This window comes from Chinchilla lanigera, unplaced genomic scaffold (assembly GCF_000276665.1).
Source record: "Chinchilla lanigera isolate Chin_1 unplaced genomic scaffold, ChiLan1.0 scaffold00036, whole genome shotgun sequence".
NCBI lineage: Eukaryota > Metazoa > Chordata > Mammalia > Rodentia > Chinchillidae > Chinchilla > Chinchilla lanigera.
This window is the reverse complement of record NW_004955437.1, coordinates 18,333,466-18,353,106: the sequence shown is the minus strand read 5'-3', so window position 1 is coordinate 18,353,106 and position 19,641 is coordinate 18,333,466. Positions and strand designations below refer to the sequence as shown.

Sequence of the window (19,641 nt, the reverse complement as noted above, 5' to 3'; positions counted from 1 at the left end):
TGTCTGTAATTTGCTAAGTCCCCCCTCTTACTATGTTATCCTTCTTTTACTCTTTAAAATTAAAAAAAAAAAAATTAAGAGGTAGCATCAATGCATAAGGTTATATAAGTATCTCCAGTAGTGCTCCATACCCAAGCTGTGAAAATGGAGAAAGTGAATGGTTGGACTTACTAAATCTAAGATTTATAGGACAAATAAAGTACACAAACAAGAGAGAAAGAGTTTAAGAGTGTGTTAAGAAGGAAGAAAGGCAAGAAGAAATTCAGCTATCAAGAAAATGAGCTGGGGATGCAGCTCAATGGTAGACTGCCTGCCTGGCATGTACAAAGTCTTGGGTTCAAACTCGAAGGAAGGAAGGAAGGAAGGAAGGAAAAGAAAGAGTAAGAGAAAGGGGACAGAGAGAGAAAGCAACGAAGGAAGAACCCCTGAAGGCCTAGAGATCCCAATGAAAAGGAAGAGCTGCTATACCAGCGTGAAAGGTTGCAGTAAGAGTTTTCTTATTAGCATGTTAATGGTACCATCTTTACTAGACTCAAAATACACAATTCATCTTCAACCATTCCTTCTTCTTAAACCTGCAATCTTGTTAAGTCTGATTTCTACTTCTACAGTTTTGGTTTTTCATGTTTTCTACTTCTTTTGGTTTTTCATGTTTCCGTTCCTAGTTCCACAAAAGCTTCATTATGTCTCTATTTGACTTCTGATGTAGCTTCCTAACAGGGTCTCCCAGGCTTTAGTCTTCCTTCCACCCAATTCATTTCACCACAGCAATTTTTCTTTTTTTTTTCCTGGTGCTGGAGATTAAACACAGGGCCTTGAGCATGCTAGACAAGCATCTACCACTGAGCTATATGCTCAGCCCAGTAATTTTTCTAAATGACTACCATGGTCACATTTGTTTCATTGGTTGGTCATCATTTATCAAAGCTCCAACTCTCTGTGTGGAGATCAAGATCTTTATAATCTAGTTAATGATCTAACTTTTTATTATTTTTCTATGATAGTCTTTCATCCATCCTATTAACAAATCAAGCTGAACCCCTCAACATTTGTCAAAGAGACCTATACTATTTTATTTTCAGACAGAGGCATGCAAAGTTCTCTTACCTAGAATTTTATGGCTCATATCCACAAACAAAATTCTCCCAAACAGCTAATTTAATCTTTACAAAAACAATCAAATTCCTTAATTCTCTCCTCTTAAAACCATCCTTGTCTAGGAATACATACCATATTACATCTTATTATCATTATTTATATATTTCAAGTCCCCAATTAACCAGCAAAGTCCCACCTCTTATTTTATCTTTACATTTTTAGTATCTTGGAAAGAGACTTTCAAAAAAAGAAAAACCTAGCAGCCAAGTATTATGGCATGAACCTATGGTTCCAGCTACTTAGGAGGCAGGAGGATCACAAATTTGAGGCCAGCCTGGGCAACATAACAAGACCCCATCTCAAAACAAACGAACAAAGCTCTATTAAAAGAGACTTACATGACATACATAAATCACACTATATTTGATTCTCCAGAGCAGAGGTTCTTATATTACAGGACCAATAAAACAATTCACTTCAGACCTGTAAGCATACTAAAAATGTTCTATGCCTGCACATATACTTGTACATGTGTTTTCTTTTTCAAAACAATTGTGTTTTAAGAAATTGGTGAGAGCTTTTCTTTCTTTTTGCGGGGGGGTACTGGGAATTGAACTCAGGACCTTCTGCTTGCCAGGCAGGCACTTGTGCCACTGAGCTATATTTCCTGCCCCAGTGAGTGCTTTTATGTGTATTTTAGAAAATTAATTTCATCTCTTAGAGATACACTTTGAAATACTTAAAGATACAAAAAATACTAGTTGAGATTTGTTTCAAAATCATTTGGGTGTAGGGAAGGGAAGAGTGGATGGGTATTTAAATGATGTAAGATTGGCCAATAGCCATGAATTTGGTAATTGCTGGCGATGAGTAATGAGTACATAAGAATTCACATCATGTTCATAGTTTTCCAATTTAAGATTGCTTTTAAACTGGGCATGGTGGCTGAGGTAGGAGAATTACCATAAGTTTGAGGCTAGATTGGGCTACACAGTGAGATCAAAGACAGTCTGAACTACATTGCAAGACCCTGTCTCAGAAAAAGAAATTTAACAGGGGCTCTTAGCCCCGCAAAAGTTAAAGAAACTCTCTGCTTTCATCTAAGTTTAAACCATCCTCTTAGGAAGCCCCTGGCTTAGGTTAGTAGCTTTCCAGAGACTAGACCAAAGGTAAGCTAGCTGTTTGAAAATAAAACAAATGGAATGTCACTTGCCGATTTTCACCAAGAAAAATTATAATCAAGACATAGTTACGTTATCTAAACATCTATCATGTATTAAAATATCAAATATGCAAGGAGTTTGACAAAAGCAATTTTTTTTTTTTGGAGCCAGGAATCGAACTCAGGAACTTGCGCTTGCAATGGCAGGCGCTTATGCCGCTGAGCTATAACCCCGGCCCTGACAAAAAATTTTATGACTGCTTAAAATTGATTAGGATTCTATTTGTTCATAGCATTAAAACGTGAGCTTTAAGATGGGTGTGGTGACATATCCCTGTAATCCCAGCACTTGGGAGGCTGAGGCAGGAGGATCATTGTGAATTTGAGAACAGCCTGGGCTACAAAGTGAGCTTAAAGCCAGGCTGAACTGCATAGCGAGACCCTGTCTAAAAAAGACATAAATAAATGAATACAATACAATACAATAAAATAAAATAAAATAAAATAGTGACCTTTACTTTTTTTAATTTAGAGAAGATTCACAGACCACACAAATAGTCAAAAGGTTTAAATACTTCTATATGTATTTTACAAGAGATAAGATAGAGTGGCAAAAGAAGACAAAGATCACTTAGAATTCAAATGTGGGAAGGACAACAGAAGCTTACTATTTTCCATCTTAACTTATAGAGCCACAGAAACCATATTAAACTTTCTCATTTCTCAAAATGTAGTGGACTACATAGTTACTGAGTTCACTGATGAACCCTAAAACTCTTCGATACCCTAGTTTTTGATCAGTCTACTGAGAAAAATCTATTAGTTTTGACCGGTATACTGAGAAAAATCCATTATGTCTGTTTTTTTAAACACTCATTATACAAACATTTAAATTAGATATAATGAAATATTTTATGTTGAGGCCTCAGGGAATCAAATTCAAATCTACAAAATATCCATTTTCCTCCTACCTTATTTTCTTCCTGGCCCCCTTACACCCTTCCCATATTACATTAAAATAGCTGAGTTGCAATCGAGTCTGGAGGCAAGAGAGTGACCAAGATGAATTCTTAAATTCCCTTTAGCCTCATGATGCTATGATTGAACTATTTCTCATATACCAAAGATAGAAGCTTGTTAAGTGTAATGCATCCCTTGCACCTAAGCCCTTAACTGGTCATCTTCTCAAATGCTAAAGCAGGTAATTCTATCTGCATATTAACTTAACATTAGACCTTCACAGTAAATGAAGATGACTGAAGGCAAGTATTAATTTTGAATTTTAGAGCCAAAAATTGCCTTGGCAGAAGTGACTATCATAAAGAAAGGAACATTCTGTAACATAGAAAAGGTGGGAAAAAATAGAGGGGGACATAGAACAAAATGTTTTATAATCATATTTGTACTCTCATACTACCATATGCCACATATGAAAACTAAGGCATTGCCTCATGGGAAAAGTAACACTAAAGGCTGGGCATTGTGGCGCATGCCTGTAATCCCAGCACTTGGGAGGCTGAAGCAGGAGGATCACCGCAAGTATGAGGCCAGTCTTGGCTACAGAGTGACTTCAAGGCCAGCCTAGACTACATAGTGACCCTGTCTCAAAAAACAAAAACAAACAAAAATACACTAAAATGAAAAAGAAAACATAATAGGTAACAAAATTCTAAGAATTCTACAGAACTAAAAGTAAAAGAAACAAAAAATTTTTAAATAGCGTTTATTTTCTCTTAAAAAGATTGTAAGTTTGAATCTAATAGAAGTCCCCTAAATTATCAGAAAAGTATCACTACTAAAATTCTATACATATTCTTGATACAGGAAAAGAAATATCAGGTTAGAACCTGGAATGTTCTTTATCATTTCTCTTAGAGCACAGAAATGCTATAAAATGACTAACATTGTGAAAACAAGGGCTATCAAATTCTACCATAAATGTCCACGGCATCCTCAAAACTGGTGTTAAAATTTGTAGGATCCATCCCAAAGCAAAGCTACCCCTCCATAAAATATTTAAACTAAAGATAAAAAGGAAGAAAACCCAACAGCTGAAGACAACATCAGGTTATTTATAAGCCTTCTTCCAGTCCCCCAGACACCCTCACATGGGGGCTGTAAACAGCTAACGAAAATATCTTTGAAGCTCTCATATCCACACTCACACCCACAGACACAAGCAGAGCTGTAACCACAGTACAACCAGACTTAAGTTTCCTTTAGCAAGTATATGCCTGTGATAGTAAACTGGAGTAAATGTAAAGGCAATAATATAATTCTTGATTCTTTTAAAGTAAAAAGCATACCTTTTTCTCCAACAAATGGTAAAGACCATGTGAAGACATCCATAAAATTGGGCAACCAGTAAGGATGTGGAGAACAATTAAACTGTCGAATATTCATCACATTATTTTCATACTTTAATACAGCAGCTGCAAGATAAGTTGAATGCCAATATAACAATTAGTCTGTAGGCTCCAAATTACAAAATACACAAAAGCAGAAAGCTATCTTTTTAAGAGAGAAAGGTAATTAGAATCTGGGCTGATAGAGAGAGCCAGAAATTGATCTTTTGTACTAAGACACATTTTGTTTTTAACAGACTTTTATGTACAGTAATAGATCTTTTCAATGAAGTTTTCAGATTACTTCCAAAACGTTTATCTTACTTTATAATCCAATATGAACATATACTTTTACTAAATCCAAAATTGTGAAAACTCAATTTATAAAGGAAGCACAGAATGGAAATAAGAAATTTTCTAGGTTTTTAAATTTCATATAAACTGAGGAATTAAAAGAGGCTCTTTTTAGCTTTAGGAAATCTGATAAGGACAGCTAAGTGATAATAAAGCAAACAAACAAACCAAAACCTCCACTAATTTATTTATGGATATGGATGTATTTATTTCATTTACTATACAAAATCAGGTGAAACAACTTGAAAGAAATACTTTACTTCATTTAGAACAAAATTCTGCTAAAAACCAAAAGATAAAATATAATAATCCAAAGTTAATATATCCATCATAATTTCAGGTATCTAATGTTTCAATGTCAATATAATTACGCATTTTACATTAGCCTACATAAATTTACATCACTGGTTGGTTATATTACTTTCAGAATAAGAGGTTAGAAGGGCTAGCTTCTAATCTAAACTATGGCACACACTGGCTGTGGAATGTGTAGTAAATTATTTAATCTGTTTCTCACTTAGAAAATGTTCACCCTATCTCAGAAGTTTAAGATCAGAGAATATATCTCATAGGAAACTACATAAAAATGTAAAATGGTTTGTCAATATTACAGTAACTATGTGGTTACTTTTTGTTCCTTCACTTTAATGAAAAGCACTGAAATACAGATGTTAAATTCCAAGATCTGCAATCCTGGCTAATACAGTAGTCCTGCTACACATTACTGTTTACTAATTTAACCAGTGTATGTTTGTTCTCCTTATAAAATTCCCTTTTGAAATAAAAATACTTGAAATTTGCCTCAGAGACTATGGGCTAGTAACAGGTTTTCAAACCTTATTTAAGAAAAGACAAAAAAAAAAATCTAGAAAATTGTCTTGTAAATGCAAAAGAACATCACAATCATGTCCATACTATGTAAACATTCAAAACATTAACATTAGTTATGTACAGAATCATAACTACTAAGAGACATTTGATTTTGACAAAACAGATTTAATGGTTTGAGTTACAAAAATATTTAAAAAAATGTTTCCTGAGTCAAAGTGACAAGAGACAACCAGTAAAGCAGTAATCAGCTGTACAATGCACACTAGCTCCTTTAACAGCGACAAGAACAGACACAAATGCAGAATTAAGAGCACTGGCAGAGACTATAATCTTAAGTGAAATAAATCATACTCACATGCTTAAATATTGCATGGTTTTTCTTATATGAGAAATATAAAGTACAAGTAAAGAGCAACATACAAGATAGACAATAGAAAATATGGAGATAGCTCTTTTGCCAAATGGGAGAAACAGCCAGGCATGTTGGTGCACACCTGTAATCCCAGCACTTGGGAGGCTGAGGCAGGAGGATTATTGCAAGTTTGAGGCCAGCCTGGGCTACAAAGTGAGCTCAAAGCTAGCCTGAACTGCATAGCGAGACCCTGTCTCAAAAAAAAGGTGGGGGGGGGCGCGGGCGGGGGTGAAGGACTAAGAGTGCAGGAGTAAGAAGTGAAGGGGAAGAGGGATGAAAAAAGAATTAAGATGTGTTATGTACACATATCAACTCCCCATGAGGGATGTAACCATTACTTACTGTAAACACATACTAATAAAAAATAAAAACTGAAGCACTGGAAAAAAATTAAATGTAACACTCCATTCTGTTCTTGGGAATGGAGTCAAAACTTAGATGATGTTTCTTTTTAAAAATGAAGCTACATTTTTTTAGTTTAAGTTCCTGCATTCTATATCAAAGTGATTCAGCATGTGTTGGATCTTAAACAAATGTTTTCATTTTTTTGTCACCATTTCCCATTATCCAAAAAACTCAAATTCTGCTCCTCTTTTGAACTTATACCATGACCCATATTTAGCAATGACCTCACTATCTTTCTAAATGTACTTTTAAGTCTTTAACCTTCTGTTCTTTTTTCTTGGCATGTCTACTTGGGTCTGACACTGAATCTATGAAATCGCCAACTGAATTCCAGACATGTCAAGACAGATTAGGAGCTGGCCTCTTAATTTCCTCCTCTGATGATATAAACTATGTAAATTCAATTTCACCTTTAATGTCCTTGGCACATATTTAAATAGACTAAGACTTTGTATCATCTGTCAATAAATCATGTTCAGAATAAAAATGAAATTCTATATTAACAGGCAGATCAAATTTGGAGGGAAGGAGAAGAAATAAAAACCATTGGAACAGAAGATTTAAAAACAGATACTACCAAAAGAAAAAGAAAAAAAGACAAGAATTTATCTCTGAAAGGTGGTTAGACTGGATTAATCAAAGAAAGTCCAACCACAAATTTTCATAGGGCAGTGATAAAGGCTGTGGGGAAAAAAAATACATAAAACAACATAACAAACTAAACAAGTAGATGGTGCAAATAAAATTGTTAAAGCAGCAGCAGCAGCTTTATACAAACAAGAAAACATTCTCTTGACTATAAAGGGAAAGAATTAAGAAAAGTGAGTTTAAGAAAATCATGTTTATTTTACTTGATGTACTCAGAGCACTTTTTCACACCAGCTATTGTGAGTGACAAGCTGTGGAATGATCATAATGACTTCATTTCACATTTTGGATTTTTATTTCTTATTTTCTTCTCTCTCTTATAGTTTTTTATAATTTGGATAGTTTTAAACAATACCCCTTTTCTATTACATTTTCAAAAAATAAGTAAATTAAAATGCGAAGTTGTTTAATAATTTTTTATCAACAACATCTTACCTTTATTATTGTAGACATCTAAGTAATTAGGTGCCGAAAAAATTGTTATTAATGAAGGGAACCCTGTAGTTTGACTTTTTCTGTACATTCTATAGCTGCAAAACAAATAACTTAATATGCATCGTAAAGCATCAAATATGGTTACTAAGTATGATTTGTATTTAAGGTGTTAATTTGGGTCAGGGAAATAGAATTCTTACCCTGCATCTTGAGCCTCATGAGCTCTAATAATCGATAACAAATTATTGTTTTGCAAAAACTCACACACTGCTGGATAGCTGTAGGGAAAAAAAGAGTAAAACGTTTTTTCTTTTATATGAAGCATATGCTATTTTAAATACTAAAATATGATTAATCTTGGATATTTTTCCTTACTTATAAAAATAGGAACATCCTCGAACTGTATTGTGACTAAAATGTTCTTGTGATTTTTCATTTCCAAAATCTTCAGAAGGATCGGACCATAGCAAGTCACACATTGGTCCAAATGCAGGTGGCTCTTTGAATCTATCTAACTGTGAGAGAAAGAAAAGAAATAAACGAGGAACAGAAAAAACTCGTCAAAAAGTGAGGACAGAATATACATAGGAAAATGGTGCCTAGTTTGAATACAGACTGTACTACATTGTTCTCAATGATTAAGACGATTAATCTCAATGATTAAATCTCAATGATTTAACTCCTTTAAATTATCAGTATATTAATTTTTACCATTATCTAATCTTGACAGTGTAGAAAAATTTGAAGCTTCTACTCACTCTCCTAATATCATCCAGTGTGTGGATTTCTGGTGAAAGTCCACCATGAACACAAAGAAACTGCTGGTTTAAAAGTGCAGCAAGGGGCAAGCTATCAAAAGCTTCCATACAAGCTTCATAGACTCTTTCTGAATATTTAATTTTACCTAGGAAAAGAAAAAATGTAACATAAAAATGAATCATTGATCATTTTTTAAACACAGATACTAATATCAGATTTTTTTGGCTCTCTCCTCTCCTTTATATTTTATAAATTTTTATAATGCAATTTGGATAGCACAGTTCCAATTATAAAATGTAAATGTTTTAAATTAAAACCTAAGCAAGAAAATTATGAAGACAGTAAACATATAAGTGGTGGTCAGAAGTTGAGGTGAGAATCTGTCCATAACTCTGTAATGTTTGTATTGTTCCTATACTATTTCGTAAATGGATGTATGTCTATTATTATGTGTTTCCTACAACAACCATTGAGAATAGTTAATGATTATTCAATAGGTCACTCATGTACAGCTCTATTTATTTTCTTTAGAAGCCACTTTGAAGATACCAAAGTACAGTACAACAACCATTGATAATAACCTACCACTTTTGTCTGTAACTCACTATTATTTATCTATTTGTTTTCCTGAGAAACTATCTTGTAGATAACAATATGTAAAACAACAACCACTGATAATTTCCTACCACTTTGTAATTTGGTAAGTCCCCCTATCACTACATTATCCTTCTTTTACTCTTTAAAGTAATTTAAAAAAAAAGAAAAAAGTTGAGAGTGAGTAAAGTGACAACTATAAAAAAGGAATTTATGACAATGAAACTTTTCTGTATCATGACTATGATCATGGGCAAAACTATACATTTGTCAAAATTCCTAAGAGCAAATTTTATTGTACATTTATTTTCAAAAGGCAAGCCTCTAATCTCGTAAGAATCAATAAAAATGTTATCCATTTTATGAATGATATTTGCTCTCTAAATTTATGTAGGACATGTAGCATACAATCATAAAATATTACTAAAAATAAGTAATGTCAGATCTCTAAAGACAACCTTTCATATTTACAGGCCAAATAAAGCAAAATTAGAACTAAAGGCTAAAATACTTTTACTTTATTCTGAGAGTCAATGATGATGATTATTATTATAGGAAAAACCACTACATCATCATAACAAAATTCAAGCCCATACATTTAAAAAAGAAAATATAGGCTGGGCGTGGTGGTGCACACCTGTAATCCCAGCACTTGGGAGGCTGAGGCAGGAGGATCAATGAGAGTTCAAGACCAGCCTGGGCTACAAAGTGAGCTTAAGGCCAGTTTGAACTGCATATCGAGACCCTGTCTCAAAAAGACAAAAAAAAAAAAAAAAAAATACACAGATGTATATGTTAGAGGAACTAGCAGGCTCTCAATGTCTAAAAATGAGTATTTTAAATGGGTAATGAAGCAGGAAACCAATATAGAAGCTCCACCAAATTAAATGATCATTTAATTTCAGGGCGATATGCACATTCCTTTGTTCCATTATATCTTTTGTTGTGGAGAGAATGAGAGGGGGGCTGTGTTAATTATCTAAGAAAAAAAAAAGCTTAGTTCTCATTTCCTCTTATTTAAGACCTCTGGGTGGCATAGCTAATCCACAGGCTGTCAGAACTGAGAGCCACAGTTTTGAAAGGCCCCAGAATCTCTGTCTGGCAGTGTCTGCATGTGGGGAAATGTGAACATACATGGGATATGCAAGTGAGAGTAGCCCAGAATGTTTTGGTTAATATTATAATATTCAAATATTAAAAATCTATGTATATATACAGCAACCAGTTTCTAAACTGAGTTTATTGACAGACCTATTTTCCAGCACTGTGATTTAATAACAATTTTAATTTGATGGCTTTCAGGGGAGACATGTACTTTCCACAGGTTTTATGTTATACGTTTAACGTTTAGGTTATGTGCCTCCTCTTATTCATCTAGGTTATGGGCTTCATCCTTGAGGTTATCATGAGTATTTTTTCTCTGCCATTGCCCATTGCTGTTTTTCCTTCTTTTACTGTAAGTCTTCACTAATATGACCTTTATTGGATGTTTTAAGTCTCAGTAATTCTGAAATTACATTTAGCCCTCTGTATCTGTGTATTCTGCTCCTATGGATTCACCCAATCTCAGATAGAAACTACTCAGGGAAGCAGGCATAATGGCACATACTTGTAATCCTAGCACTCTGAGAGGCTGAGGCAGGAGGGTCACAAGTTAGAGTCCATGATGGACAACTTAGCAACTTAGTGAGAAGCTGTCTCAAAATTAAAAAATAAAAAAAGCGTTGAGATGTATGTAGCTCAGTATGTGAAAGCCAAGTTCAGTTCCTTACAACCACAAAAAACAAGCAACAAAATCTTGCCTCTGTACTAAACATGCACAGACATCTTTTCCTTTTCATCATTCCCTAAAGTTTGGGTTGTACATTGTGGGTTAATATTACAATATTCAAATACTAAAAATCTATCTATATATACAAAAACCAGAGTTTCTAACCTGAGTTTACTGACATATCTGTTTTCCAGTACATGAGAATCTAATCCAGAAACCATTCCCCACCTCCCCCAAAAAAGTCCCCTGTGCCAAAAAAGTTGAAGATTGTTGCCCTAAACAATACAGTATAACAACTATTTAGATAGCATTAACATTATATTAGGTATTATAAATAACCTAGAGATACATGGAAGGATATGCATGTATTATATGCAAATGCTATAGCACTTTATGTAAGGGACTTGAGCATCTGCAGATTTTGGTAGCTACAGGGGGTCCTAGAATAAATCTCCACAGATACTAAGGGATAAATTAATTCCTATTTTAGAACTTTATGGCTTAATGTAGTCATGAATATTAATTTAACAAACACCAGTTTAAGATGTGAAAAAATGCCAAGTACTGATTGTGCCATACAGTGACTTAGAGATTATGACAGTTATAGTTATTTGAAAAGTGACACTGTAGGTTAAGAATTTTGGGCTATCATAACTTTCTATAATAGCCCATGCTGTGTTTCCCAGACACAGCGTGTACATTTATCTTGCTCTCACCCTCTTTTTCTATTAACTTGGTCCAAGCTCACTCTGCAGAGCCAGTTCCATTCCCATTCTTCTCTTTTACTTTCTTGAATAAACTCTGCTACTGCTTTTTGCTCATTTCATTCAATTCTTTGTTCAAGGTGAGAACCACCAGGAATCCAACTCCAAAAGGAGAGGCAAGCAATACAGGACCTGGCAATGTTTAGCTGGCAAGCCGCTTTTTAGAAACAAGCTACCAGAGGCCAGTGGTGGCACACACCTGTAATCCCAGCATTCAGGAGGCCAAGGCAGGAGGATCGCCGCAAGTTCAAGGCCAGCCTGAGCTATAAAGTGAGTTCAGGGCCAGCCTGAACTTCACAGTGAGACCTTATCTCAAAAACAGAAACAAACAAGCTACCCAATAACAAAAGGACTATCATATAATACAACCAAGTTAATATTCAGCATACAATGGAAACTCTATTACAGATCATCTACCACTGTAAGATTCAGTCTGTTGGAAGTTGTTTTGTCCAAGCATCCTGGCTGTGATTGACAGACCACATCTATTTCAGATCAGGTTACATGGTTACATTTTGTTTTTAGCCTCTTGTCCGGACCTTCATGATTGACAGGTTGTATCCTGTCTCCCAGCCAGCCGGCCATGCCCTAATCTCCTACCTCATTACTAGATAACTTGTGACATTTCTTCAGTTACACCAATTAGAATGAACTCCTGCTTCTTGCAGACAAACAAGTTCCTTTTAATTAAGAAAGACAAGGCTTTACTAAATGACACACTTGGTAACTTGAGAAAAAAAAAAAAAAAAAGAATTTTGTTTGGCATGATGGCATGCCTGTAATCCCAGCACTCAAGAGGCTTAGGCAGGGGGCTGGGGATTTAGCTCAGCGGCAAAGTGCCTGCCTGGCAAGCGCAAGGTCATGAGTTCGGTTCCTGGTACTGGAGAAAAACAAAACAAAACAAAACAAAACAAACAAACAAAAAAAAGAGGCTTAGGCAGGAGGACTGCCCTGAGTTTGAGCCCAGCCTGAGCTACGTAAACCAAGGCCAGCCTGAACTACCTAGCAAGAGTTTGTCTAAACAAAAAAAAACAAAAAAAAATTCCAATTCATTAACTGATCTGCAATGATCTTAAGAGTGGGGAACAAAAATTTAAATGCAACAATAACTTTTATAATTTTAACATTGAAACTATATATTACCCCAAAGCATTAAAGAATTTAAAATATATATAAAACACTAAACTATTTCTATATTGTAAAAGTTCAACTTAACAGGACATACTAAGATGAATATTTTAAAATTAAATACCATTAAAACCTAAACAGTGCTTGATAATCTTCAAATATTTATATATGTGGATACAAAATTTGTACTACACTGTACAGTCTTCATAATTTTTACCTATATCAGCCCATAAAACAGAAACAAGGAAATGAAAACATTTCCTATGAAAGTACTCACATTCCTGCTTAAAGGTAAAATATTCAGTAAGGTGTCTGCATTCATGATTGCCTCTCAGAAGAAATAATGTGCTTGGGTATAGAATCTTCAAGACCCATAAATATAAGACACACTGCAAAAGAAAATGTTTCCAGTGAATTTATCTTGTATTTTTGCTTAACTAATTTGTTTATCTTTATTCCTTTTCCTTTAACTCCATTACTCATATGATCTCTATTACTCTTTATATCTTTGTTGCTTACTAAAATACAAGCTCCATGAAACCACAGACTGTTACCTCACTCCTTTTGATTCTCTACTCCTAGAAAAGTATCTAGCAAAGAGGAGATGAGCAATTTGTTGAATCAATGAGTCAAATAATCCACTACTCTAGATTTATGTATTATTCAATACCAAAAACAATTAATGGCTTCCTCCTTAGGTCCATTAGTAAATATAATAATAATGTCAAAAATAATAGCAGCTAACATTTAAGTACTTACAATGGGTCAAGTACTATATAACTAAAATCCCTCAAATAACACTATAAAGTACTTATTATTATCATTTCTACTTTACAAATAAGAAAACTGAAGCAATAAGCTTTAATAACTTGTCCAAAATCACAAAACCCCTAAATAATAAGAGGATTCTGGTCCCTTAATCATTATGCAATGCTACTTAGTAAAGAGAAAGGCCAAATTTTTTTTTTGTTTTATTGATCATAAATGTTGCCTTACATAAAGAAAGAGCTTATGATCTAACCTAATTCAAAGAAAATGCAATTTCATAATAAGAGGAATATTATAAAACAAATCTTCATTTTATTAACAAAGAAAAAAGTAATAAAACCAGGGACATGGTTAATGAACTCAACACAAACTTGTTTTGATTCTGTTATTTTCCTTTTATAATTAAATGTATTAAATGAGTCAGTTATAAACTATTTTATACAAGTACATATACACCAACATAGCCGGGGATTTAGCTCAGCGGCACAGTGCATGCCTGGTAAGCATGAGGTCCTGGGTTTGATTCCCAGTACCAAAAAAACCCCAAACAAACCTATATATAAACATGCTTAGGTACCAACTAAGCCTCCTAAAATTGTTATTTTTTTAACCAAATCCCCCAAAACATTTTACTAAAAAGAGCCATTTTCTAATTTCCTTGAAGCCCTTAAGTAATTCAGAGAAAGTTAAAGGGTTGGGAATAAAACTATGAATGAGAGGAAGAAAATTCACAGTAATAAAATTTGTAAGGGAAGCCGGAGGAATAGAGTCCAAAACTCTGTTCCACAATGGGGATCCTAACAAAGCTCAAAAAGGAAAGTATGCTGAAAACACTGAAATGAAGATTCAAAAGGTAAAGCTTTGATATCAATTAGGAGAAGTTATTGATAACATAGACTTAGAGTCAGACTCCCTTACTGTGCCATTTACTAACAATGTGACTTTGGATAAGTTACCTAGCCTTTTCAAGCCTCAAGTTTCTTATCTATAAAATGGATAAGATAACAGCACTTACCTCGTAACAATGTTGTGAGGATTAGATTAGTATCTGTTAAGTGCTTAGAGCATGCCAGGAACATATTAAATGCACAACAAAAATATCTATCAGTACAGCTTTGACCCAGCAGTTTTCTAGAATCTGCTCTACAGAAATAGCAGGGTGAATATGCAGAGATGAATTAATCAAACAGTTCACCAAGGCATCATTTATAACAGCAAAAAACCTGGGAACATCTTAAGGAACTCCCAACAAGAAATTGTGATTTGTTTATTCAGTGAAAGACAATGCAGCTATTAAGATGAAGGTGTAGATTTATATTTACTAATTTGGAAAGACATTCACAGTGTAAGATGTATGAAGAAAGCAAGTAACAGAGTAATGTTATATGGTTCTGCTTTCATTTCAAAAAAAATAAAAATGCTTGTTAGAAAATACAGATTGTTCTGTATTTGCCATACTTTACATGTTAGCAAAAAAAAAGAGCAAAAAGAATCATCTTGTTAAATGATGATCAACAGATCATTTTAGTTTCTCTTAAGCTTTTAAAACCAATTTCAGAATACAGAAAAATTCTGTATGATATATTTAGAATACACGAAGATTCTATATGGCATAGCTGGGCCTTAATTAAACAACAAAGAATCATAATATGCTTTGAATAATCAGAGAAAATTTAAACTTTTTTGTATGATTTAATACCTTTAGGGACAAGAAAGATAAACATACAAATAAACAACATATCTTCATATTTTTTTTGAGACAGGGTCTTACTGTGTAGTCCTGGCTGGTCCTGAACTCACTATGTAGCCCAGGTTGACCTCAAACTCTAGGTAATCCTCCTGCCTCAGCCTCCCGAGTGCTGGGATTACAGGCATGCACCACCATGCCCGGCCACACATCTTCTTAAACTCCTAACAGGGCAATAAAGACTGTTCAGTTTGCCCATAATTTCCAATGGAAAATATGGCAATTATAATTATACAGATTAATACAAACGAAATTAAATAGTCTGAAACAAGAATACCTATAAGTTGAAGAATATGCAGAGGTATTGAAAAGAACCAAACACAGATAGTTTTAGAAATTTAGTATATTAGGAAGTAAAAGAAATCATCTATTTAACACTTAAGAACAAATCAAATGACAGTATATGATTATTACCTCTATACTAAAATAACCTCTGTCCACATAATCACCAAGAAAAAGGTATCGTGTATTAGCAGGTGATCCTCCTACTTCAAAAAGTTTCATCAGATCAAAAAATTGGCCATGGATGTCACCACACACTGAAACAAGAAGATTATTAGATATGAAAAAAAACCTTCTGAAATAACAAATAATACTTAAATTCTAATTTCTTTTACATAAGAGATAGTGTAAATGTTATCAAGTAATGACTGGTAAGGAAGTGGTCTCTGAGGAGTCATGATAAGGGTGATGTATAACCAAGCATTCATGTGCCCAAAACATAGAACAAGATATAACAGACATCATAAAATTTGAAGTCAGTGACAAATTTTTATTTCTTTTTTTTTTTGTTTTTTTTTGTTTTGTTCTTTGAGACAGGGTCTCTCTGTGTAGTTCAGGCTGGCCTTGAACTCATTATGTAGTGGAAGTTGGCCTTGAACTCATGGCGCTCCTCTTGCCTCAGCCTCTCAAGTGGTGGGACTACAGACCACCATGCCTAGCCAGTGACAAGTTTTTCACCTAAATTTATAAAGCTCCTATTTTTAGGAGTAAGGATATGCTTAAATCATAGGTATGATTTAAGTATTATCACAAAACTGTAACAGTGGCACTAAAGTCTCCATTCTAACTCAATACTTTCTGTTACTCTCTAAATGATCACCTTTGGGATCTGATATAACATCAAAGTATTTGCCTCTAATGAGTGAAAGCAAAGGAAGTATTCAGTCAACCTGAAGTATGGCCAATACAAATAGGCAAAACTTTTAAACACACAGAAAATAATTTGCAAATCAAGATATTGTTCATGTAATATTAATTTAGTATATGACATGATTGAAAAAAAAGCTTTGTATTGAAGCAACTAAATAATGGTACAATAAAAATAGCATCTAAAACATACACAGTTTACCTGTAATTGGAGCTTCTACTTCTATCATGGTTTTCTCTCTCCGAAGAATGGCAGCACCCTCATTGATAATTCTAAGTGCAATTTCTTCATCAACCCGACCTTCTTTTACTAGGTGGTTCTTCAGAACATCAACCCTGGGTATCCCATCCATATCAAATACTTCCTCAGATGTCAATCGATGTGTTGGGGGGAAAGGGACAGCTGTAATATTTTTATAATACAAAATAAGTCAGTAATGATATGTTAACATAAGCCAGAGTAGAAAAAATCCCTAATATGAGGGAACCTACCATGTTCCTAATAAAAAGAAAAAAGAAAAATGTTTTCTAGCCAACTTGAATATAATCTTTTAGGGACGTTTATCACTAAAGATTAAACAAACCATTATATATGCTATAACCAAATTTGTTCCATCAGTAAACCAACCATTTAAAAATACATACTTTAATAAATTGATTACCAAATAAATCAAGAGTTACTTTGGAAATATTATAAAATGAAAAAGTTAAAGATTTTTGAGATCAAGTTCACATTTTCCTCAGTAAGCCGAGAAAAAAATTTTACCACTCTATTCAGTAAAAGATAGTTTGATTTTAAGATGATGCATGTTAGATCATGCAAACTTCCTAATAATCAACAACATAATTTCACTAATTGCTAAATTCTGCTCAAAATTCAGAATGCCATAAAAACCCACGAGGCACTATTCCTCTTCCTCCCACTCAGTCAGACACAAATAATACTGCATATTTTCATATATTCCACTGCAAGTCACACTCAGGAGTTGTCATTTCTTTAACCATGAACTAGAATGTCATTATCCACCTGAAAAAAAGAAGTATGAACTATGCCTACAGGTTAGTTATCTACAGACTCACGTTTTTCTACCTTTCTTTTTTTCAACTCAAGGAGTACTTCTATTTTCAAAACCAGGTTGGACATCTTTTTGGGCAGGAGGGGCAAAGTAGAGTTTCACGATGTAGTCCAGGCAGGCCTTGAACTCACTTTGTAGCCCTCGAACTTGAAACGATCCTCCTGTCTTAGCCTCCTAAGTGCTGGGATTACAGGCATGTACCACCACACCTGGCTAAGAATATATTTTAATATATCAGTGAATAAGAAAATTATAGAAAAAAAAAACATGTATAATGTTGTTTGGCCACTGGGTAAATGAGCTGTAGTAGGTAATCTGGCAAGGCAGAAGAAAAATGACCAAATAGAATTTGGCCTAAACGGTTCAATAGAGGGTTAAAATATCTTTCATCAAAACAGTATGTTCAACCATTAGTTTGTCTGGTAACTCCTAAGATATTTTAAAGCATTTCCACCTAGTTTTAGGCATTTAAAAGGTTTTTCCTAGTCCAGTGTGGTAGTACACACCTGTAATCCCAACACTTGGGAAGATGAGGCAAGAGGATTGTGAGTTCCAGGCCAGTTTGAGCCATACAGCAAGTTCAAGTCTTGGACTAAGTAGCAAGATCCTGAAGACCCTACCTCCAAAGGGTGGAGGGGGCAGGGGGCGGTGCTACAAAGAAAAAATTTTACCGCTGCTTCCAGAGTTTTTTTCATATAAATGCATATCACACACATGCACAGACACACACACACACACAGCAGTGTTAAATGGGATTGAGCACAGGGCCTAGCACATGCTAGGCAAGCTCTCTACCCCTGAGCTACATTCCAGACCTTTTTTTGGGAATTTACAGAATCTTGGTAAATTACCCAGATTAGCCTCGAATTTACTATCATTTTATCTCAGTCTCCAAAGTAGCTGGGATATTGGTAAGTGCCAAACCACCTGGCTTCTACATGAATTTTCTGCAGATTAACTTTCAGACTATTTTTCCTACTCTATCTGTGATAGGAAAAAACCTGAACATCAATGTAAGTGAATTTAATGTAAATGGTCAATAACTGAAATAGGTAAATAATGGAGGATTAGCTTGAACAACCGAAAAAACCACAAAACTAGACATGGTGGTATGCATTTGTAATCCCAGTACTCTGTGAGGCTAAGGCAGGAGAATCACAAATTTGAGCACACCCTGGGCAATTTAATGAGACTCAACTAAGCAAAGAGCTGGAGATATAACTCGGTGGAAACACCTTAGGTTCTATCCCCAGTACAATCAATCAATCAATCAATCAATAATCACCTCAAGTCATCAAGTTACCAACACCAGAAATTCTGATTAGGTAAAATTCATTTTGACCAATCTGTTATGTTGAAATTTTTCCTGTAATCCAAATTGGGCAAGAAAGGCATATCTATACAGTAATCAATAAAGTAATGCACAAGGTATTTTCACTTGCATTTCACGTATGGTGGCTAAAAACAAGACCTAAAAATAAGTAATTTAGAAAGTTAGAAAACTAGCAATGATACAGATTTGGCAGGAATAGGGGAGATGCAAAAATCTTTTTAATGTTTCTATCATGCAATGCTGGGAATTAACTGTCTTCCTCAACTCTAATCAAAGGCCTCAACCTCTTCGTCCTAACAGGTCCGCAACTCCAATGTGGTGCAGCCTGTGCCAAATTAACAACTTCACTCTAAAGTGCCATTCAGATTCCTGAGATCAGTTAATTCTATTGTGCTTCCCCTTGTTACCATCCTTAGCTGCCCTAAATAGTCAATATACATACATGTACTTTTGAATTTTTTCTATATTCCTTTCCCTCATGCCATTTTCTTCTTGCTCTTCTCCTTCCCGAACATTTTCACTGAGGCCTCCAGAATTCCTATCAGATTAAAAAAACAAAAAACAAAAAAAAAAAACCACACTTCTCTCCCAGACATGTAAAGCTCTTTGGAGAATGCTGTTTTCATTTCCCTAGCTTAATTAAATGTTGGTTCTCCTGAAGGACAGTAATACTCTCATATGTATTTTTTTCTTTTCATGGTACTGTGGATGGAATCTAGGGTCCTTGCACTGAGCTACATCCCTAACCCATTTTTATTTTTTATTTTGAGACAGCGTCTTACTAAGTCCTTAAACTGCACCAGCTCGGGTCAAACTTGCAATCCTCCTACCACAGCCTCTTAGGATGCTGGGATTACAAGCA

General features: G+C 34.5%; 1 protein-coding gene across 9 annotated transcripts in view; it reads right to left on the bottom strand.

Moving 5' to 3' along the window:
- Ppp3cb (protein phosphatase 3, catalytic subunit, beta isozyme) overlaps positions 1–19,641 on the bottom strand; it is a 53,964-nt gene that overhangs the window by 24,709 nt on the left and 9,614 nt on the right. For all 9 annotated transcript variants that reach the window (XM_013516760.1, XM_005389972.2, XM_005389975.2 and 6 more), the window contains exons 2-9: positions 16,573–16,773; positions 15,636–15,760; positions 12,984–13,095; positions 8,449–8,594; positions 8,066–8,205; positions 7,891–7,968; positions 7,691–7,785; positions 4,567–4,692 (exon numbers count right to left, since the gene is read on the bottom strand). In XM_013516760.1, the coding sequence (XP_013372214.1) occupies positions 4,567–4,692; positions 7,691–7,785; positions 7,891–7,968; positions 8,066–8,205; positions 8,449–8,594; positions 12,984–13,095; positions 15,636–15,760; positions 16,573–16,773 (1,023 nt within the window). The remainder of the gene's footprint in view (positions 1–4,566; positions 4,693–7,690; positions 7,786–7,890; positions 7,969–8,065; positions 8,206–8,448; positions 8,595–12,983; positions 13,096–15,635; positions 15,761–16,572; positions 16,774–19,641) is intronic.